At 37.5% G+C, this 24,689-nt stretch overlaps 2 protein-coding genes across 3 annotated transcripts in view; one reads left to right on the top strand and one right to left on the bottom strand.

Annotated features, from left to right (window-relative positions):
- Nucleotides 1–838: 838 nt before the first annotated feature.
- LOC121303404 (thymic stromal cotransporter homolog) lies at nucleotides 839–11,048 on the top strand. 2 transcript variants are annotated; one of them, XM_041234094.1, is made up of 4 exons: nucleotides 839–2,087; nucleotides 8,551–8,634; nucleotides 9,988–10,144; nucleotides 10,608–11,048. In XM_041234094.1, exons 1-4 carry the CDS (start codon nucleotides 1,037–1,039, stop codon nucleotides 10,660–10,662), a joined length of 1,347 nt encoding a protein of 448 aa, XP_041090028.1. In that variant the 5' UTR covers nucleotides 839–1,036; the 3' UTR covers nucleotides 10,663–11,048. The 2 variants fall into 2 exon arrangements, with proteins under 2 accessions (XP_041090028.1, XP_041090038.1); XM_041234104.1 differs by having other exon boundaries at nucleotides 9,988–10,081; nucleotides 10,608–11,047.
- A 7,954-nt stretch (nucleotides 11,049–19,002) lies between these two features.
- LOC121303399 (sorting nexin-30-like) overlaps nucleotides 19,003–24,689 on the bottom strand; it is a 31,058-nt gene continuing 25,371 nt past the window's right edge. Inside the window, exon 9 of the mRNA XM_041234083.1 lies at nucleotides 19,003–24,158. Coding sequence (XP_041090017.1) covers nucleotides 24,084–24,158 — 75 coding nt within the window. The 3' untranslated portion in view covers nucleotides 19,003–24,083. The remainder of the gene's footprint in view (nucleotides 24,159–24,689) is intronic.

Genomic DNA, 24,689 nt, shown 5'->3' with positions numbered 1-24,689 from the left:
TATACAATTGCAGGCAAAACTAACCACGGGGTAACCAGAAGCTAGCATTGCACTTAGTCTTTAATTACGCGTATTAGTTTATCAATAATGATTTAAAAATAAGTAGCCCTGAAACCAAGACAGAACGGGACCTGTCACCCCTTCTTTGCGATGTATAGTTCTCTTAAATAACTCTGGAGGCTCGCTCGCCAGTATTGCTTTTCTGGTCTGAATTGGTCCATGTTTAATGCTTTCGAATGAGGTTATATTTTGGCACTAGATCACATTAAAACATTTCTAAACAAGCACATTTAACCTCCATACTGTACTTTGTGTATAGTTTTTTTTTTTTTTTAACCGTGGAGTCTGCGATTAACGTATCCAGCCATTTTTTTATATTTTTTTTAAAGAAACAGTTTTCAACTGTATGTTTCCTGGCTTGGCTTCTAAAAAGTAAACATTGCATACATTATTAGATTTTCACATTATTTAGGGCTGTTTGGGCTAGTTCTAGAGTTTTTGCTACCGAGCAAAGTTTTCTCCAGAGCTGTTTATGTCTAGTTTTGATAGATGTGTTCATTATTATTGATTGCATTCCAGTTTAAGAACGCGAGGCAAACTTTGCAGTAAAACAAACGTTTTGAAAATGTAGCTCAATCCAGCACACGGGGAAATTTGACGTGATACAGTGTTTTCTTGTGTACTGCAGTATTGCTTTCGCATTTCAACGTCATCCTGTATACCTGTAGCTTTCGTTTAACGTCACAGTCGTGGTCCCTCAACAGCAGCAGCAGCAAGCCGACTAGATAAACAAGATGGGCAACGTGGCTACACGTGGATACTGCAGAAAACCACCCCATTGTAAATGTGGGAATTATGTCCGTTCGAGTAGTAACTGTTATTTTGATTAGTACTGCAGGTGCTGCTCTGGTAAGACTGGCGTAACGATTCATTTTAAAGGATGTTCAATCCCGTTGTTTGTTTTTACTATCTTCTCTGACTTTTAAAAGCGGTCGACAAAAAAGACGATACAAAATTAGAGCTATTCAGCGAAAGGATGAGTTGTATTGAATTTACTGAGCCAGTAGTGTTTGCTGCACAAGTTGCCAGTGCGTTCTATGATACCGGACTGCTGATGGTGGTGAAAGAACGTTACAATGTGACTTCCAGCAACTCCTCGCTTACCAACTCCACGGACCATGGAGACAACGAGCAGCAGACGGCGGTGTCAGATTTCCTCATGATCTACAGTATGATCTCAGGGTTTGTCCCGTTCCTGCCGGCTTTCTTCCTGGCAAGGCTTGGGGACAAAAGGAACAGAAAGATCCCTATATGTGTACCCCTTGTGGGCTACATGCTCTCCAGATTGATGCTGCTCTTTGTTATTCTTCTCCAGTGGTCTGTCAAAGTGATGTTTGGGGCAGCTGTTGTGTACGGTTTGTTTGGGGGGTTTTCTTCTTATTGGGCTGGGGTCATGGCTTTAGCATCAGCAGGCTCAGATGAAACTCAGAGGTCCATTCGATTGATAAGAATTGAGTTGGTCTATGGAATAGCTGGCTTTATTGGCAGCATCTCATCTGGTCACATCTTCAATATGTTTCTTGTTTCACAACATCAAGGTGTTATGCTGGTGGGGATCAGTGTTTTTTTGTACATCTTTTGTTGGTCCTACAGCATTTCTGTTTTGAAGGTAACCAGTACTGAGAGCACACCAGCAATACTCCCCCATGATCAAACGGCAGTCAACTTTGGTACAACTGGACCTGACAATGCACCCACAGTAGCAGATGGGTCATCGACTTCTGGCACGTTTGACTTGATCAGCATTGTGCTTTTGTTTGCTGGTGCTATATTGTACGACGTGTCAGTGTCAGGAGCCATGGATATCTTACCATCCTTTGTCATAAAGGAACCCCTGAGCTGGGGAGCTGAACAGATTGGCTATGGGAATGCAGCCGGCTTTGTGATTTTCATCACCAGTTTCCTGGGAGTGTATGTATTCTCCAAGTGTTTAAGGGACACCACCATGATCATCATTGGGATGGTGTCATTTGGGACTGGGATACTGGTCATGGCGTTTGTGCGAAAGACCTACATGTTCTACATTGGTAAGAAACTGTTCATTTTTTATTTGATTATTTTTAAGTATTCAAATGTTTCAGGACAATTCACAAAACTTAACTTTTACTTAATCTAAATATTTTTCTTAATAGTGCTTGTAAACATTCTTCAAGGTTTCCAGGGTTTTGAAACTCCAAATAAATAAAATAATGCTTAAAGTTTTGTTAATATAATCCAGTAGTTCTTGCATAATAAAATACCCAGGGGTAGATGGACTAAGACAGGCCAGTTGCACCAAACATACAGCAATTTGCATTTTCCTTGCGACAATTTGCAAAGTATACATTTTGTTCTATGTACTAACAGGGGTGCGGTAGAACCACAGTGTTTGCATGGGTTCCATCATATACAGGTTTTACAGTTTTGTTCAATGGCTTTCAGCACCCCCACTGTACAGATTGTTCCAGCGCCTCTGTCTACTAACAGAAAATATGTTAATAAAGAGAGCAGCAATATATAAATTTAAATATCTGTTGCGTCATGTTAGCGAGATCTCTATCATTGCGAGTCATGGAACATTTTTTGTTCGATATAAAATAAAAAATGTTTCTATCAAAAAGTTTTTCATAAACAAACAGTAGCCCCTCGCTAAACTGAACATGTTTGTTTCACAAGGAGGTGTCAGTTTAAAAAAAAAAAACACAATTAAATCGCACACATAAATCTGTAGTGCTCAGTGTATTTTAAATGTATAAATCATTGCACTGAAATAACACTAATGTGTTTCGGGTAGGCTACACATTATGTTATGTAAACAGTATAAATCTGTACAGTGGTGCTCAAGTTGGCATGTTATTAGTCTTGACTCAATAGTCCTGTATAGGACTATTGAGACAAGACTAATAACATCAGTCATTATCAGAAAGTACAGTATTGAGTTGTATTTCTTGTGAATAATATCCTTTTCAAAGGGTACTGTTTAATCATTAACATAAGTAATCATATTACATCTAGCCTGGTGCAAATCTATAAGTAAAGCACCCATTTTTCTCAAAGCAATTTGCAATGCTAACACTTATCCTAATGAAATCTAAATCTTTTATGTGGAGACTTTCCTTTAATTGTAGCCTTTATGGCATAGTTCGCGGGGTGTCTTAGAAGGCACTCATCTGCAGGATGACTCAGTCTGCTTTCTGTCATCTGAGCTGTTTCCAATATGTAGTGACTTTGGTGTACAATGTATTTATATATAAATTAGTCTCTAGGCACACTGTTTAAGAACATCCAAATGTTAGAAACTGAGACATACCATAATAGTTATCATGTAGAACTCGGATTTCCTTGACAACAATTGACATCCACACAACGTGTCAGAAATATAAAACAATCATTTATTTAAGGAAAAAAGGGGTACACAGCTAATCTAATATTACAGAAAGGAAAGGCAGTTGTTTAGAGATATGCGTGAATAGCAATACGCAGTTCATTGATCTATAGTCAAACGATTACAACGACCATACCATCATTAGCATACATGGTTAATATACTAATATTGAATATGTCTTATCACACAAAGTGTCTACTTTGTATTAGTATTTTCAATACCCGTTTCTCGTTGTAATCGATCATGTCAATATGCATGAGAATTAATTCATTGCTGAATGCAAGGAATCCAACATTCCAGTACCTAATTTAGCAAATTAGTTTTACCGTGTTAAGTTAGTTTAGACGTGATGTACCAAACTAATAATAGGTTATCAAACTCAGTTGATTATATATTCAAATTAACTCAGATGGGGCAATTATGAAATTCTCTGCATTCACGAGGCAACTCCTTTTGAGTTGCACATTTCAAACAAACATAATTAATTTCTTACACACTCTAAAGCAGGAAGTTATATTCTATTCCTAGAACAGTTTATCCACATAACTTGATAGCATTTGCTTCAGTTACTTTCTCAAGTAATAAAGTATTTAATATTAGACGTGTTGAATACTTATCGAGTTCCATATACTGAAGGCAATCTGTGTCGATGAATACTGCAGCTCTCCGGATCCACAGTTCTAATGTAGACGGTACTTTGCTGTACGCATTGTCTTGCATAGGCTCGCAATAAACAAATAGTTATTTTCAAATGGAGATCAGCTTGTTGATCTCCAAGGCTTGCAGAATTAGTTGTTGTTGGCAATTTTCCCACTGGGAATAGTTCCGTTGATCAGACGTAACTCAGGTCAGGTAATGCGTTGCAATTGAAACATTACATAGTTTGTAAAAGTGTTCTTATGGCAATTCTTCTGTACGGCTTTGCGTCAGTTCATTTTGTGCAGATACGTGGCAACAGACACGCTTTCCGATTAATGCAGTATCCCTTTACTGATCCAGTCTTTCGTAGGACAGATGGCAGGGCCCTTCCTCAGAAGGTGATTTTCGCCATTATTCAGAACATTGGTTATTCCTTGCCTTCTGTGAATTCGAGCACGTGTGCTCCCCTGACTCTGCAACTTTGTTCACAGCAGCACACTGGAAACTTCAGCTCACAGCAGGCGCACACTCACACGGCAGAAGCTCACAGCACTTCGAAAGTCAGCGGGTTTCGTGTTTCTCTCTTCAACCCTGTGATTGGTTAGTCTGGTTATTTTGGGCAGTGCCTGAGTCCACGTGAAGTGTCTTTCGTTGGTTGTTCTCTTACCGACGCAGCCCCTTGTTTTCCATTGGACCGCTATTTCACGTCCTGTCGGCGGGGTTTACCACAAGGACTGTTTCTGTGCTTCAGTCTCCAATCAGCAGCCGCCATCTGACATCACGCACTCTCCCAGTTGATCCAAAGGAGCAAGAAAGCCTCCTCCAGAGCTTCCAACACTCCAGCTTTCCTCCATAATGTGTTCATGCCAGCCATTTCCACAGTCAAGGCTTAGGCTAATTCCCATCTAGCATGTCCGCTCATCCTCTCAAATACTACAACATTAATACATGGTGAGGGACGTGGTACGAGACTGGAGTCTGTCTTGATTATGAGTTAAGGAGTTCCACTGTTAGGAGAATGATTGGAGTTGTGAAACCCAAATCTCTGAATGTGAGTTCACATCTTCCTTTTCAAGCAGATATGATAGTAGCAAACTGCTGATTGATCCTGTATTAACTAACACATAGAATGGTCAGCATTTCCATCACTCTAGACATCAGAATGTGGTACACCTTGCTGCAACACTGGAACAATCAACAAATTAAGTTCCAGCATCTCATCTTCAATACAGATCACCAGGTTGCTTCAGCAGAAACAGTTTTTCTGCATCCGCCCCTCCGTCCTCCTCCAAAAAAAAAAAGTCATGCTCCTTTGTCTCCGTCAGATATGCAGAACAGAAAGCTAGGCTCCAGATCTGCACTGTTATCTGTGACGGTGGAGATAGACCCGTGCAGGGTTGGGAAAGGCTACTTGCAGCTCTCGCTGGATTGCAAGAGCTACATCTGCTGAACGTGAAGCAGTCATACTTGATGCAAGAAGCTTTGGCAGTGGACCAAGACATGCCTTTATGCTTTATGTCGTTCCAGAGAGAGCGAGGAATGCTGGATAGGTACTCTAAGGAGCAGCACTTGGAAGTGACATTAGCTTCATTAAAGGAGCAATTGGTCCTCAAGTTCCGGAGCCTTGTTCCCAACGTGGACTCTCTTCCCCCAGCTTTTCCCTTTCAAGGACCTGATGTTTGTCTGAATCCTACCCTCTTCGTTCTCCACACAGCATGACAGTTCATGTCTGAGGCTTTAACTCCTTCCACCCAGTCCACCCACTCCACCGCCTAGTCAACATTCCTCCTATTCTGCACCCAGAACCGGATCTCTTATTCATTCAACCTGGACCACTTCCTCGCATTCATTACCTACCTGCAGGTCTCCTTGAACCTCCTCCCTTCATCTATCAGATGCTACGTCTCCGACATTCAACATCAGTTCTGTTTTCTGTCCATCCCTGCACCACAGCTCCTGTCTGTCTCGGCTGTCCGCCTGACTCTCCGCGGCTTGGAAGTGCTCTCCCATAGCGGCACCTTCCAGGCTATCAATATCTTTGGACGTCCTTCAACATCTGATCGCCACACTCAGTTATGGCTGCTTCAATCTTTCGGATGACCTCACCATGGACGTACTGTGCTTGTGTGCCTGTGTGCTTTCTTTGGCTTCATCTGCCGATCAGATTTATCCTTTCCTTCTCCAGCCAGCTTTCCCGTGCTTGGCTTGCAACACTCAGACCTATCCCAGCTTCCCAGTGGTCACTTTGTTCTTCTCCCAAGGTCCTCCTAGACGGATCAACTCCATAGAGGTCAGTTCATCCTCTCTCTGTTCTAGCTCAGCTTTAACCAGATATGTCGTTGCCAAGAGCTCTCTTCTTCCCTCAAATCCTGTCTTCTCGGACCACTCAAGGACTATTATCTCCAGACATTGGTTTTCTTCCCCCCTCTTCTCCCTCCTATTAAGAGCCAGGTTTCCTTCTCAGTCCTATTCTCCTCATTCCTTCCAGATTGGAGCTGCCACCTCAGCTGCACGAGCAGAGGGTAATCAAAACATCATTTAATACCTGGGATGTTGGTCATCTTCTGCCATAGAGTCCTACATCAGTACTTCTTCACTGGACAATGCAGCTGCCCAACAATCCTTGGTTAGCGGCCTCCAAGCAGTATGGGACCTGTTCTGTCTGTTTGACTTTGTCACTAACACACTGTCCCACAAGCACTCCATTCCCTTATTAAAGTCCCTTATATCTAAGGGACTTTAATATATACAGCACAGGCTATTAAAACACAACTGTCCCAAAATCATGTTACATTTTTGCATGAATATAATTTGCCTTAGTTTTTTTAACTACAGATAGTCTGACTATCTAATTTGTATATACTCCATGGCAGTAGTTAGAATGGCCTTATTTAATACGAATATACACATTGAACTACATTCTACCTTCTCTACTTTCTCCCAGAAAGTAGACCTTGTTGACAACCCTACATTTGGAAAGGTTATTACTTTAAATGTCAGTGGTAAAAATATTTATAACAAAGGCTAAAACAGAGCATGGAGACAGGACAAACTTCTTTTTAAAAAACACTCAGGAGATTCTGTAGCCATGTGGCAAAAAGTTTTGAGGTCTGACAAAACTAAAATGGAACTTTTTGGCCTAAATGCAAAGCATTATGTTTGGCGCAAACCCAACACAGCACATCACCCAAAGAACACCATCCCTACTGTGAAGCATGATGGTGGCAACATCATGTTATGGGGATGTTTCTCATTGGCAGGGACTGGGACACTTGTCAGGATAGAAGAGAAAATGAATGGAGCAAAGTACAGAGAAGTCCTTGTGGAAAACCTGCTGCCCTCTGCAAGAAAGCTGAAACTGGGACAGAAGTTCACATTTCAGCATGACAATGACTCAAAGCACACAGCCAAAGCTACACTGGAGTGGCTAAGAATCAAAAAGGTAAATGTCCTTGAGTGGTCCAGTCAGAACCCCGACCTAAATCCAATGGAAAATGTGTGGCATTACTTCAAGATTGCTGTCCATCAATGCTCCCCAAGGAACTTTACAGAGCTTGAACAGTTTTGTAAAGAAGAATGGTCAAATATTGCCAAATCTAGGTGTGTAAAGTTGGTAGAGACCTATCCCAACAGACTCACAGCTGTGGGGGGAGGTAGGGGTGAGAGAGTCGTAGTGGGGGGAGGAGGGGGTGAGTAGCGTCGTAGTGGGGGCTCCCGCCCGCGGCGCTTAGCTGCGGTTTGTCCGTGCCGTGACTTGCGCTAGGTCGCGATGACGAGATGAGGGGAGGTAGGGGGTGAGGAGTCGTAGTGGGTGGAGGTAGGGGGTGGAGAGTCGTAGTGGGGGGAGCGTAAGGGGATGAGGTAGAGTCGTCGTGGGGGAGGTAGGGGGTGGTAGAGTCGGGTCGACTGAAAGGAATGTAGTCGCAAACGCAAGACGATAACCAACCTCTAGGGGTAGGGCTTAGGTAATACACGGTCACTTTTGATAACAGCGTAATTGCTGCCAAAGGTGCTTCCACCAAGTATTAACTCAGGGGGGTGGAGACTTATCCAATTATGATCTTTCAGTTTTCTATTTAATATATAATTTTTTTCCCCTTAACAGTGTGGAGTATGGTGTGTAGATAAGTGGAAAAAAAAATCCTCATTTAAATGCATGAAGCTCTGAGGCACTGACACAACAAAATGTGAAAAAAAGTTCAAGGGGGTGTAGACTTTCTATAGGCACTGTGTGTGTGTGTGTGTGTGTGTGTGTGTGTATATATATATATATATCTATATATATATATATATATATATAATATATAGTTGTATGTTAAACAGTCCACCGTCGTCGATGGCAGCAGCAAGGAATGAGCAACAGAAAGACATACCGTAGTTGTGTCAATTGTCTTAAAAACAGGAAAGAGATACTGAGAAACACAGAAATCACAAAGCATCAAAGAAGTTTTCAAATGTTAAACACCCTCCTGTTTTCCTCCTCCCAGCTCGAGCTTTGAATCTGTTTGCCTTGATTCCAATGCCTACCATCCGGTCACTGCTGTCCAAACAAGTCCAAGGCTCATCATATGGTAAATGAAAGATCGTTTTGCACTTTCACTCTTGGTGTTAGGGGAAACCCAAGCTACTTGCATTGTTTTTAACCAGTTTAGAAAAGATTTACTCAAGTAACAAATACGAATTAGAATTTGTATCAAATGTTATTCCGTACCAGCTATTACCAGTTATTTTACTTTTAGTTACTATAAAAAAGATGCTGTTTACCCTAAATAAACCCAGACAGGGTTAAAGTACTTTTTTATTAGAATAGCTCTGACTACATTGCTGTAGTGGGCACCATGTCGTACCGGAGGTGTCTTACCAAACTGGTAACTAGTTTTTTGAGCTGTGCAGGCCGCCCCATTGTATTTATAACCTCCCTTCCTAACATCACTGACAGACAGGATTCCAACCCAATCACTGCCCTTCATCCCCAAGTGCTCAGAGTAGTGTCAATAACAGAAATCAATAAGAGAAAACAGACAGGACTAATTTAGCAGGAGAACCCTCTCAATTATTAACATGACAGTGCACTCCCAGGCTGGGTGATGTATTCCTACACCAACTGAACCTGACAATCTAGTGAACTAGCTACAGCCATTACATGACTGTAAACACAATATATCCATTTCTGAGAATTGCCTTGTTTAAAGCAAAACCTCCAGATTGATGCCTAAATAAACAACTGGAAAATGTTGTTGACACATTATTACTGGCTATTCACTTGTTAGTTACCTTTGGACCGCTGATTCATTTTAGAAGAGGGAGAGCCATGTATTAAATGTGAATCATGTTTCAAGTAGATTCTCACTACCTTTAATTTCAATGTTGAGTGTGCTGGTTTCACAGGGTGTGTTTGTGTAAGCAGAGTTTAATTTGCTCATTCAGCTGAAGCTCAGGGTTGCTTTGTATGATTATTGAAAACTGACATCATTTTCTCTTTGTTGAAAGAACCACCAAACCACCCCTTTTTTCCAGAGTCCGTCTTTCAACACCTACTACTTTTTTAATTTAGCAATAATTTAAACAGCTGATTGAAATGAAGGGCCATATTTTCCAAGGTTTTGCTCCAGTCTTTAAACTCCTATTTGTTTTTGTTTTACTGTACATTTCAAGTCCTCTTCAGCACTTTTAATTTATATTATTTTTCATTTTGTAACATTAACATGATTTTTTGTCCTTTAAAAAAATGGAGTTATTTAAAGAATGGAGGAAACGGTTTCAAAATATGACCCGTAATGTTTATAATTTAATTGTTTGTCCTTTATTGCTAAAAAATAATGGTCTCTAATTATATTTTCATGAAAATGTATAAAATAATAGGCTGCTGATATAAAGATATTCATGACATATTTCATTTAACCTGTGTTTTTCTTTTCCCAAAGGCAAAATGTTCATTTTGCTCCAGATTTCGTTCACCATCGCCAGTGTGGCCACCTCACCCATTTTCACCAAGATTTACCAAGCCACCCTTGTCTGGTTCGTTGGATTCTGCTTCATTTTGTCTTACATTCTCAGCATTTTAGCCATCATTCCTATTTGGTAAGCTCCAACGAATGGAGAAAGTGAAATGCCTCGCTGAGATCTGTAAAGCATCTAGAAAAGTAAAGGATGAAATTCTAGGGAACAGTTGAGGTATCACTGAGGAATTTCACCCTAACAATGTGATATTTACTGGTATTGAATATATAGAAGTGTTGCTGTGTTTGTGACTCTGGACATATGTTACTTAAGCAACAAAGAAAGTATCCCACATCTGAGGATAGTTAAGACTTCTATGTCTGGTTTTGCAGACCCTGAAAAACCCTAATCGTAGACTACATTACCTTTAGGAAACAGTACTTCTAGATTAGAACTGTAGTAATTGGAATTTGTGATACCAGGTGAAAAAATATAATATGATGGTAAAGTGACTCAAATTTTTTGGAATTAAATGATGACATGTTATTTATAATAATGATATTATTCCTGCCTTGACTATTGTTCATGTCATCCTCTTTCTCAGCATTGTGGGATACCGGACAGGGAGACATGGCTACACACGTCTTCCAAGCAACTGAGAATGCGCTTTCCCTCCCTCACATACTGTGCTTGGCATTTACCCCGTAACTAACCCTAACACTGCTGTTTGTGAAGTTTGCAGTTGTATACAAATGTGTTGCATTTGTTTTTGTGTTTTTTTGCTTAAAATGCTATATTGACTTATACAGTATATTACTGTAAACCTACATTTTGTATTTTACCAAAAACAATGCTTCCACCCTAAGAGTGGCAGAGCTGTACTTCAGGTTTCGTTACAATTGAGCGATTGTTAAAGACGGAGCACAGCTACGTTCCTGGGTATGTTTTGTAAACGACATATTACAATAAAGCAACACCCAAGCTTGATATCTGTAAATGTGTCTAATTATCAGACTCAAAAGCTGGAGTGGCTCAATAGCTTATATCCATCACTACACAAAGATTTTTTGTTTTTATATTTTAGTGTAAAACACATCAATGTGTTACGCACACCAGACATAAGCAAATGGAAAAGATGTATATATTTAAGAATCTTCTTTTTTATTACTGTGTCACCACTTTAATAGTTGCATCCTTCGAATGAGACGTAAAACTGAGGTCCTGTTGTAAGTGACTCTGCAGCAGCAGCTGTGATGCATAGTTCACCCCTTAGTCTCTGTAAGTCATTTTGGATAAAAGCATCTGCTAAATGACTAATAAGGCCTAAATGCAGTCTTACATTACTATGGGCCAAGTGCAGTTTACCTCTATTAAAACTTGCTAAAATAATGCAAAATAGCTTCGAAGTTTCATTTAATATTGTTCTTAAGTGAATAATATGGGTCAAAGGGCACTACATTACTTATCTTTAGTATTAATGCAGTTAATACTTGTTTTAATGTTCTTAACTTATTTTGCTTTACTACTTCTAGTAAATGTATTTAACACATCTTACTTTTTTTTCTTGCATTACACACATCTATTTCTAGATAACCCCAGTGTAGTTTTCTTTCACTGAGGGAGTATAACTTTGCAGGGGAAAATTCAGGTCAGGAATTGCTTAGTGATATTACAGCATTTTTAGTGTTTGAAATGAGTAATACTGAGAAAGATGAAAGAAAATTCCCTGTAGTTATTTTATTGTTATTTTAAAAGGATATGTTATACATCACATTACACATACCTGCAGTGATGGCTCATCAGAGGAGACTCTGCCTATTTGAACATTTTAACATAAATAAGCACCCATGCCCTTTGTCTTTTTTCTGCCTCCCCATTTTTTTTGGCCATCAGCTGCCACTGCATACATTTATTCTTAACTTGCAGGTACAGAAAACAGGACTAGTTCACATTGGTATGTAGGCTTACAGTAGGTCGATATATTTAAAAAAATAACAATAAACAGATTCCTCAAAGAAGGGAGGGTTACTTTTAACTTGATTTTGTTTCATATGTTCAGTTTTCTAAGGAGGCACCATAGTCACAAGCAGGCACTTACGTCAGCAGACACCTAGAAAAAGAGTTTGTATTTTCTCATTCAGTTTTAAAAAATGACTTGGCTTCTAAATTCTTTACCTCATTTCCACTGCACATCCAAGCTGAACCTGAAACAGCACCAGAAAACCCTGTTTTTTGGAAAAAAGGCCACAGAAATACTTCATGGTAATCCTAAACTCCTAAAGTGACCTGTTTGGGTAACAGCACAAAAACAATTTAATAAAGGTTCAAAAATGTATATAATTTGTTATATAATTGACTAGTGTCCACAGAATAAAATTAACATGCACTGTGTTTATGAACAAAACACAATTTCTTCAGCATATGAAAATCAGATATATAAATATACATTTGTTTGTTGCCTTAGCTAAGGCAGGACCAATGTGGTATTAAAATAACAAATACACCATGTGGCTCAATCGCTTGGCATTAAATCAAAAACAAAAATATATATTTGTAGGGGATTACCGTGGTATAAAAAGAAATCCATTCAAGCGTCCTCGAACACATGTGATATTTAATTAACGCAAGATGGCATTATACTGATTATTTATTCTTATATTACAGTCCTATGCCAGATAGACAGCCAGGAATCTCGCTACAGCCAAACTGCCCTATACATTTAAACTGTCTGTTTGGTATGTGAAGTGGGCAAATACAATCTCTTGCAAAAGACAAAATATGTCATCTACTGGCAGGATTTCCACTTGGATTACAAGGTGTGCATTTGAGATCCATTTACTACAAACTGGCAGCACTTGATAGAAGGGAGAATTGTTTTCTTTTGTGTTGGCTTGACTGCATAATAGCCTCAATAGAAGATACTTCCGTAAATGTCCGAAAAAGAAATGCCTGTGCTTGGAACTGCATTTTGTCCCAATTTTATTCTGAAAGGAGAAACACAAGATATTGCAGTGTAATAATGGTACATTTTAATTAATGTATGAAATCTAGGTTTGCTTAATATGTAATGCTGTTATAGTGTTTTACTGTTCATCTGCATTGTGTTCTGCTAAAAGCATGGCAGCAATCTAATTCCCTTGTGCTATTCACCTTTGGAGGGGTGTGTTGGAATCTGGCTCAGGTTGGTGGTTTCACCAAAGCCAGCACAACTTTGTAAATGAGAATGTTACATCTCTACAGTTCTATCCCATTTAACAAATTCTAGAAAATGAATGAAAATTCAGCCCTCATAAGACAGATGTGCGGAGTAGCAGCAGCAGACCTTTAATGGCCCTAAGCAATGAAACACGTTATAGTTCTACAATTGTATTGTCATTGTTGTATCAGCTGGTTTTAGTAAATGTCAAATTATTTATTTTTTAATATAACAAAAAATGAATATCCACAAAACATATTTTTATTTGTTTCTTAATGTTTTTAATGTACTTTAATAGTATTATTTTGAATGGGGACTTTCCTAGTACTGGTTGAAAAACAAACAAAAAAAACATTAGTCATTGTGATTTCCCCTTATTGTGACACCACATACCAGCCCAGGAGGATTTATTATTATTATCATTTATTATTTTTTTAAATACAGTAGCCTTTGAAAAGAGTTGCATGAACCGATGATCCAGATTTAGATGTCCACAGCAAGTAGGTGATGACACCCAGGGTAGGTGGTGTTGATGGAGCTAATTTGCTCTTTGAATTTAAACATTTGAAGCACCAGCTTTTTCAGTTTGTGCTGATTGATGCTCTCCCGTGGTTTCTTCAATTGTTATAATAATCCGTTTGTGCAGCACTATTCCAGGGTAAAATGTTTACTATATTTTTTTCCATAGTTTAGCCTTGTGTGTATTCTGCTTAATCGGAAACCAGGTGGTGTTGGCTGACCCGTTTGTTTACATCACTCCAAGCTTTCTGGACACAGGGTTACGAATGTGATATGTAAGCTCTGTTTTATCTCGGGGAAGCAAAACAAAAAATATGGTACCGTTGATGTCCTGAGAGGCAAATGACTTTGCAGTTTGGGAGATCTTACTTCCTGCGTTTCCATTTTTGGTGTTTTTGAGTACAGCTTGTACAAGCCCATATCAGAATATGTACCGCACTTCTAAAAGCAGTTCATGAAATGGGACTTCAAGTAACCCAGGCTCTCCTTACAAACTGAACAAATATCACACACATACAACTTCACAAGAAAGGCTGACAAGACTTAAATACATTCATTTTTATTGGTCCAATATTTAAAACCAGTTGAGGTACATATATTGCATTAAAAAGTATTAAAACAATATCAATTTACCATCTATTCCTCAAACTCGCAATTTAAAACATCAAGTGAACATAATATGAATTCCACAGTTAACCGTAAACTAAAAAGATTGATGAAACAAAGGTGAAAAACAACGCTTGTCTAATATGGCAAATGGACTTCGGTTTTAGCTTTCAGTTACTATGGTAATTATTCTTGCATTATTCTTTTAATTGTTTTCAAGATAAGGCTAAGGCTAACCCTTGTGTATGTTTAACTTGGTACAAACAGCTAAAACAAATCCATACCTATTTTGCTTAAACTAAAGGAGGCCATTTTGAGCTTAACCAGATAACTCTGCAAAGAAAATCTGCTATTGGATAATTAAACAGATTTGTGTAGTGCATTACATGGTGGGAAAAAAAAGTTAAGAAAATGCATCGATTACTTGATCATACTTGTTAGATGGACTATAAATCCTATTGGATCACCACTGAAGTCACTGGAAATCACACAGATAGACTACTTCCTCTGGAAAATCTGCTGTGTACACTTTAAAACTTACAGTGACTGTCCAAAGACAACCGGAAGGAAAACGTGCTAAATTTACTGAAGACATCCTGCAAAATACAAACTATTGGCTTAAATGGATATGCTGGCCACAGACCAGTGTTCAATCCAAGCATCTCCTGCATTAAATGTACTAGTGTTATTTTTTCCAATAGCCTCGTAAAATGCTGTGCCAAGTTACTGTCTATTTCAGGACAGGAATGCACAATTACTCATATCTAATAAATTAGCAACATTTTGTAACCACTTTCTATACATCTGTTTCTAACAATCTCTTATTTCAAGAGGTAAGGATATGTAAAGAGATCCAGAATATCCACAAAAAACCATATATCCAAGGCAGGTCTCACTGGGAGAAAAAATTGAACTGGTTCTTGAAACCAGCCACCCGCAATCGATTTAGGCTTAAGAAACGGTTTTGAAACATGTGTTTTGATTCAATGTGCCTGCCCAAAAGCATTTAAGGTTTCAAAGGAACAGTATCCAAATAGTACTAGAAGTTGATCTGTATCCAAAATAAATGCTTTAGAAGTTTTGAAACAACTGGACTTTTTGTGGACCTTCTTTGTAAACCAGTGTTACCCTCCTCCCCATGTGATAGAGAAAGCTGGCTCAATACAACTCTTCCATGTGCTCTCCATTTGCAGCTTGCAGAGACAGCAGGCTATTTACTGTTATACAAATATATCCAGGCTGTCATTTGTAAGCCGTTGTGCCAGTCATTTCAAAAGGGTAAATCTGAAGGATTCATATTGCAGTCACTGTTGTAACTTCATTTGTAATTATTTACAAGTACATGAATAGATTCCCTTAGGTAGTATACAAATTAAAACAATACCCCAAGGGTTTGATCTTCCCTGAATTGAAGATGTACTTGGAAATTAGGTACTGTCAAATGAAACTAATGTAGAAACTGACGTTATTAAAAACAGCTGTAGATGTACTGCAAATTTTAAGAAGTGTTTGTGGTAATAGAACTGGAACATTCTGTTGTTGGTACACTTCTTGTTGACAGCGTAGTTTAGCAAGAACTCGTTAATGCAACAGAAAGAATGGTGCTTAGCAAATGCTTAATAATGACAATGGCATTCTGCTAAACACTTTAGGACATGTATTAGGGTGTTATCTTAAAGTTGATTGTTGTACACAAGGTAGAGGAATCTAGACATCACCACTTGGGGAATTCCGATCCAGAGGAGGAAACGCCCAGCCCGTCTTGAGAAAGAGTGCCCGGTGTACACGTAGAATTGATCAATCTATTGCTTTTACCGTAAACTAGGTGACTAATATAATCTGTATAAGAATATATTTGCTTGTTCTTATATTACTATACTATGGAGTAATGTTTAACAAACCCCTTGATTTGATAGATTTTGAATAATACTTGTCACTGTCTTTATTATTGTTTTACACATATATACGTAGGGTAAAGACATAATTTTTAATACTACACGGGACACACATGCTCCTCCATGAAGCACAAGCTGCCAAAGATGCATTTACCTGCATCACTAGTAAGTCACCGGATACACATGTAGGAATTCTGATATACTTTAATCAGAGGATACTTGCAGAGCAGTTCTGCTTTCTCACAGGTGCAGGAAAGCAAAGAAGATTCATCCCAATCAATATCCTGCATGGCATGGAAACATGCCCTATCGGCTGGGATACAAGTGCAAGGCAAGCATAGGCAAACAAAAGCTACTAAGACAACCTCAGAAATTCACAATGAAGCACTAGGACGCCTAAGGCTAGACCTTAATCTACCACACAAACTAAGAGTGAGCAGGTAGCTACATGGAGGTATGAGCTCTACTGCAAGAAGCAGCTACTTAATGTGTCTCTTCCACTAAAAGAAATCCCTGGGGCTTTTATGGAGCAACAATAATGTGCCTCCTATATGCAGCTCATTTATCATCATCACCACTATTATTAATGCAATAAATAACATTATATAATAGACATTTCTCTGGAAGTCATCATTAATATTCTGCTGGAGATAATTACAGGCTAGCTGTAATGGTATAATAGAATAATACCATAGGTCAGGGTACATTCAGAAAACAAATCTTGATAGCTGCTGAAAATGCTTCTTTTTTTTTTGGCTGATGCTGCGAGTAGACGTAAGTGGGTACAGGAATTTTTGTTTGAGCACAGATAAATACTTATCCAAATATTTATTTTGTCTATGAAAACACTGAAAAACATGCTGGGTAATATAAAAAGAAGCATTAAAAAGCTTTCCAAAAATCCGAAAAACGAGACACATTTTTGTCCAAAGGGGACATTTTTGACACCCTTCCAAAACCAAGTGGTAAGATCAAATCTACTTTGTAATAAAAAATGACACAATCTGAGGAATATTATGAACCTTCTTAAACACTTCTAGCTCAGGTGGAACACATTTTCAGCCATTTAAACTCAAAACCACAAACAGCTCAAAACATGACCGTGAACTTTGATAATGTCACAATGCTCATATTACCACACACTGTGACACATTAAATAAAAACACAAATCTCGACCAATGCACAAATACCAATGTGTACAACTCTAGCTATTGTCATTTGTCTTACCACTACACCCAACTTTTCAAAAATACTAATTTCAGGTAAACATGAAAAACAGCCTAAAACAGGCCTATAAATATTTATTGTAAACACCCTAGATGTATTAGGACCTAGTCTGTCCCAAAAACACAAAAGAAAAAATCGCTACTGGGGGTTGAACTTTCAAGATATTAAGCTTTTTTTTTAATACAGATGACAGACAAAGTACAAAGAGATATTCAGCACAATGATAATACTATGTAACACAATTTACATAAACTACAAAAGATGTAGAAGTGAGTAGTTTTTCGAGATTTACGTAAAAATATGTAAATTTACAGTATAATCGTAAATCTCGAAAAACTACTCACTTCTAAATCTTTTGTAGTCATTTTTGTATTACTTTAGTATAAATACATGTTAATTTGTATTCATATGTTGTTTTTTTCTGACTTTATGTGAACGAAAAGACACAAAAGCGCCCGTTTTCTCATTGGAAATAGTGATATTTCAAAATATCACTGTCCTGGTCACAAAAGCAAAGTTTGTGGGGAATAATAGCCATTTTCTATACTTTTGAGGCATAAGCAATTAGGAAATAACACTTACTACCCAGGAACAAAAAAATAAATAATAATTGTTACACGGTGTAATGTTGCTAATGCTATCTAAACTAAAAGGGTTAAAACAAATTTCAAAAGCCTTGGTTAACACACATTTTAGAAAGGCAACAACCCAATCCCCATGCATATACAGCAAGCTCAGTTAGGGATTTTAAGAAGAAAAAAAAAAGATTAAAACTAGATTTGATACCAGTTGATAATCATATTTCCCTTTCCTTCTCCTTTTTAGTGCTTAATATTTTTTTTTTTTATTCTCAAAGCCCCCCCCCCCCCCCCCCCCAAAAAAAAAAAACATGTTATATGCCCAATGGCAATAGCAGAGCTACCACAAAATAGAATAAGTATATACAGCACAATGTATAAGTAATCAATGCCATAAATATGAGTTTATTCAAACAAACTATACAGCCAGACCACAAACTTAAGCAAAACAGTCAAAAACATAAAAGCTTCCATATAATATATGCAAATCATCAAGAAAAAAATAAAATAAAATACTGAGAACAGGAGTGTGCAAAGCATTAGTGCTGAATTAGTAACCAAGTAACAGCACTCATTAACAAAATGTAGAAAGGAACCACTTTCCAGTCTGGATTTATTTAGTAATATAGGCAGCTCACGGCTGCCTCTTTCCAGTGGGAAATTCCGAGGTCTGCAAAGCTTTCTGTATAATCTCAACTGTTACAGAATTTTCATCAAAAACAAACTAAGATAAAAGTAGGACTTCATAAAAATCAGATAAATGTTGGTGCATTAACTGAAGAGTAGTAATACATAAAATACATACATTATACAATATTTATAAAACAGGGTATAAGATCATAGATACATTTGTTTTTCTATATTCTTTTCTTGGATTTTCTACAGAGAATAAGTAACACATGAAATGGCTTAGTACAAAAGATGCAAGCTGCTATGTGCCACTGTTTTTTTTTTTTTTTTTTTTTTTTTTTTTTTTTTTTTTTTTTTTTAACTAATGGACGAACAGCAAAATAATGAGGAACCAATTTAATCTAAAGCTCTACAAAATGTAACTTATGAAAATCACATTAATTTAAAACACAATATATACAAAAGTGAACTTAGGTCTTGGAGGTGTAGCTGGCTTAGAAATATAGGAGTCATCATCAAAATGTAAGAAGCCTTGATTCACAAACTATTTAACAAGTAACAGGTACAGAAAACGTAGGCACATTTTAAATCAACCTTGCGTAAGTTGCAGGTATTAGTCTCATGATCTGATGGTTTTAAGACTGCAGTATCTCTAGATGAATGAAAACTGGTTTGCAAAACTTGACAACACATCGAAACAAAGAATGCAGTTAACTGGGAGTTTACATGACGTGAACAGTTTTATATACAGGAGAGCATCACGGCTCAAGTCCAGACAACTGATAAAGTAGTAATGAAAGCCACAGCGCTCAAATTTATTACACACACAGCAATGCACCAACGCTTACAGCTTCCAGCATCTATCCAAGGTAACAAGACTTCACCTGTCTGGATTAAAATTATAATAACCAAGGGTTTAAAACATTTCCTTACCATTAATTTCACAGAACAACATTTCCACAATTCGCTTGTTGTATTGCAGTTGAAGTCATTCTTTCCTGTTACAAGATGCACATTCCCTGCCTGCTACCATGAAACTTGTTAGCATAACATTCTCACAAGTTGTAAGACAATGTTTGCTGCCTTTTAAAACGTTATTACACCATAACCCGAACGTGTAGTGTTACTTACATATTCAGTTGCGGGGGGGGGGGGGGGGGGGGTCAACAATTCAGAAGCAAAAGAGCTATTATCTGGACACCACAAATCTCCCTGTTCCTGCACTACAAAATAAACAGTTTAAGGATTATAGACTATACAGTACCTTCAGCCAGCTATGAGGACACCCAAGTATTATAGCATGTAAGGGTTTCTGCAAGAGAGAACAAGAGTGGCAGCTCCCAAGTGGTGCGTCCAGTAAAGGTGCGCTGCCTGGAGTGCAGCTTGTGCCCTATAGCCTAGAGATCACAGGTTCAAATCTGGTCAGTGCTAACTGTGACCAGGGGTTCCTACAAGCAGCACACAATTGGCAGAGTTCCACCCAGTATGGAGAGATTAGCTTGGCAGGGCAATTTACAGTTCACCATGCACCAGCAACCCCTGTGGATCACAACAGGTCTGCAGTGGAGCCATTCAGATCTGTGCTGTCCTCTGGATCCACAGTGTGAAAAAATGAGATTGGCAAGAACACTGTTTCAGAAGATGTGTGTTTCAGTTGCTGGGGGATTCTTTTTGGATAATAGTGATTATACAATCTACAAAATCTACTTTTAGCATTAAGTGCTTTATAGCTGCAAATTTTGGACAGTAACCTTAGCAACAGAATAATGTCTCCTGCATCCCTCAACAAATAAATATGAGGCCACACAGTCAGCCTTAAAAACAAAAATAAATAAATATGTGGCATCTGATACTATAACTTAGGCAAACTGGTAGGGTCCACTACAGCTCATCCTAATGTGTAACTTGAAGAGTAATATGACATGCCTGCAATTTAATACCTCAAAAGGCACTTATTTAATGACAAAAGTATAAGGGCATTCTCTTTACATTTCAGTGTACGCCTTCACCTGCAACACTGCAATAATACTGTAGGCATTGCAGTATTAAATCTTCACTTTTAAAGTTTCAGTATTTAACAGTTCTTCCTACTGATTAACAAACATGCATACAAATCAGCATAGCCACAATCTGATTGCTATTTACCGTTATGGGACTGTTGCCTTATCAGATTTCTGAAAGAGAGGGGTAGCCTATTATCTCTGGCAGATTATGCAATATATAACAGATATCTACACATCACTGCCACAACTTGTGGCAGACTTAATCCAAAGCATGTGGAACAATATCTGTTCTGTGTCAAAACATTTGCATTCAATGTTAACCAATGTAACCTTAAGCAGCTGGTACACAAAATTGTATTTTAATGTGAGGAAGATTACACAATGAAAAAAAAAAAAGTTTTGGACCCATGTCAATCAATAACACTTAAACACATGCCAGGGATTTCATTTGCATATCAAACACTTGAGGGATTCGGCATTATAATACAGAATCCTACTTGTGTGATAATAAATAAACCCTATCTTATTTAACAGTGTACATATTAATTCAAAATAAATTGGACTTGAAAAGACAGAAAAAGCTCAATACTCAGAAAAGTATACGTAACACGATGTGTTTCTACCTGGCCTTAAGGAAACCATTCAAATGCTGGCATAAGTATTTATCTATGAACTCCAGTGGAGCGCAGCTCAAATAGATGACCTGTAAAAATAAAATAAAAAAATCTGGAAAAAAAAAGTTTGCATTCAGCTTGAAATGTCATACTTTCCTGTTTAGTTACTTATTTACACTTCATCCAAAACTTCAACCACTCTAATCATATACGCAGAGGTTAAACTATAACAAACCATTTAGTTTTTCCTCAGAAGTTATTTATAAAAGTCAAATATAAAACCTGTACTCTTGCACACTAATACATATGCTACAAAACAGTTCCATGTAGACAGGTTACAAAGTGTTTGGAGTGGTAAAAAAAAAAAAAGTAATTATTAATTTCTGTAGTGCAACAAACATCTCAGTTTAGCAATACGTCTTTAAAAACATATTACAAGTTCTTCCTTCTCAAGATTAAAAAAAACACACAAGGGACACATGCAGTTCACTTTTCCGGTTTGGTTATACAATATCCTGTTCTAGTGCAGGTTACAAGTTTAAAAAAATAAATGTGTATTGAAATAATTTTGTTTTGCTTTTTTGTAAAACAGTCAAATGTTTCCAGGTATATATTACAAAATGGCATGTTATAAAAAAACCTAAATGCTAGCTTAGACATTTGTATTGTATCTATGTGATCAGACTGTGTTATTATTTAGGGTTATCTGCATGGCATTAACGATGGGGGATTACGTGATGGAAACAGCCTGTATAAAGTTGAAATTGTATTATCCATAAAAAGCCAGTTGTTCCGTTTCTGATTAAAAAATTGCAGTTTGTTTGTCAAGATCAATGCTTTCCCTTCAAACCTCTTTAGTTTTGCAATATTTAACTTAGATGTCTTAACTTAAATTTAATATCTTAAGATTTGAAAACATCAAATCAGCATCAGGGTTTAAACAAAAAAAGGTTCATGTATGGGATTTTATTTTTATTATTATTTTTTTTTTAATGTTTGTCAATGATGTTCCCTTACTGTATGCAGGGTCAGTTAGTTATACTTGTACATTTAATCTACACAAACAGCAGAGAGAGAAGAGACCAAAAAAAAAAAAAAAAAAAGGTGTGTGCGCCTTTAAAGTTTTGTATCATTTTCACTACTACCCTGATAATTGCGGATTTGAGTTTTGAATTGGTATCGATTTTATCAGTTCAGAAATCAAATAAGTCTTGTGCTGTTTGTGTAAAGAATTCTCTCACGAATAGATTGTGCAGTGGGGAAAGACTGCCTTTCTCTATTCATTGCAGCCTAACAGATTTCAAAAAAAAAAAAAAAAAACGAATCTTTAAAGAGACACACGTTTAAAACAAAATGAAAATCCATCATTTTCAAATAAAGATGAAAAAAAAAATCCAAAAATGTTGCTTTTACAAAATTAGAAAGTATTCTTTTAAGCTGATAAACTGTCAAAAACTTCAGTGTCATGTCTTGGAAGACGTGTTTTCTCACTTTCAGATATGTTTACATCCTAAAATAACCATCTATTTAGTCTGTTAGTAGTCAGTTATTACTGTGGCTGCAAGACAGTCCCCTTGTTATTTTCTTTTAAAGTCAGACATTTCCAAATCAAGAGTTCTATTTCAATATTTTTTTGTATTATTATTATTATTATTATTATTATTATTATTATAGGAATAACCAATCTGTATTTTACATCCTGAACAAATCAGATTTTTAAAGAGAGAGAAAACAATTTGGTTCCAATTGTCAAATCCATGTTAACCCTTGCCTGTACTCCTAAACTATATTGCTTCAAGTTCAATCTGGTCACATTACTGACTATCTGAGGTATGCTTACAAATCTGAAGCCCCACCCCCCTCCACTTCAATCAACTCTTAACTTACTGCACCAATTTTTCAGAATTTGATATTTCTGGCAGTTTAGTACAATTAACTCAACACTGGTCTATTTTATATTGTCAAGTTGGACACTGCAGTCTGCCATGTTGGTATAAATTGAGTGCACTTGTATTTGATACAGAGCTATGCAAAACCAGGTACTAGCCATGTATACTGGTGACAGTTTTACACAACCTTAGCTCATGGTGCAATTAGACTTGCCTCATGTTTGAGTGTCTTAAAGAAACAGGAAAATCTGGGAATCCTAGAACCTCTGATACTCTACATAAAATGGTGATGAGCTGCCATTTGGCCACTAGACTATATACAACATACCATCTCTCTGTTTCGGCAATCTTTGGCCATAAAAGTATAATCATAGTGCACATTTCAGATATTTGCACAAACTGCGAGAGCACAATTTTCCCAAAGATATTACACAGAAACCTTTCAAAACAGCACTATTCCATATTCTCTGCACCAAGTACACCCCAGCTCATTTTTACTTCATTTCATTGGAACTGAATACATCAGTTTTGCACATTTCAAGGGTCAAAAATAAATAATGCACACTGGAGATTTGCTTTAAAACTTCACAAACCTCCAAAACTTTAATCCCGACTCTTTGAAGCGTTAAATCCAATATGTTTACTCACCCAGCGTTTTAAATAAAATGAAATAAAACTGTCCACTTCACACAGCTGAAGGGTGGGTTCGTAGTACATGGCTTGGATTTTAGAAATATAAAAACACATTCAGCAAAAAACACACTCCTTGAATAAGTTCGCACTGAGCCCCCTTCCAAGTCGATGTCCCTGAAAAGCACATAGAGGCATATGAGAGTGAAGTGTAGTGATCATGTGCACTTTGTGGACGCAGACAGGCCGTACCCAGGAAACAGGTGAAGTGGGTGGGAAGGGCAGGGGGGCAATTATGAAGGCATTTCTCCTTTGCTATCCGGTTTATCCTGTAAGAGTGGAATGACGGACTCCCACGCTGCAAGGCACTGTAAATTTAAACAAAAAACAAACTGGTTGCAACAGAGAAGTGACTAATAGAAATACATTTTGCTTCACAACAACCTTACAATTACTTAAATTGAGTAGCAGTGTTAAGTTAATTCACTAACATTAACAATTTGAAATACTTAAATTTCAACAGAAATAAAAAGGTTATGTACTTTTATTTGAAAATGTCATTTAAAAGCTAAGTCACCTTGTACTTTAGAAGATAATTGTGGTAAAGCACCCCCCCCCCACCCCCAAGGTCAAGGCTGCCCTCTAGAGACTTTGGGATTGTTGCAATTGAGACCAATTTTAATACGTGGCCAAGGTCTACCTTGAGCTGCTTAGTTCGTTGCAATTGATATCAACTTGCGTACTAGTTTAGTACCGTTCTTCGTACTAACCAAAAGATCATCCCCAGGTAATATGCTACTTTCAGTTTGTTGCAGTTGACCCAAGATTTGCAGTTTTAATGCTTTTAATACTTTTAATATAAAAAAAAAAACAAAAAAAAAAAAAACAACAACTAATAA

Source organism: Polyodon spathula, chromosome 2 (genome assembly GCF_017654505.1).
Source record: "Polyodon spathula isolate WHYD16114869_AA chromosome 2, ASM1765450v1, whole genome shotgun sequence".
Taxonomy (NCBI): domain Eukaryota; kingdom Metazoa; phylum Chordata; class Actinopteri; order Acipenseriformes; family Polyodontidae; genus Polyodon; species Polyodon spathula.
Note: the sequence above shows the minus strand (reverse complement) of the source record. Positions and strands in the feature narration are given on the sequence as shown.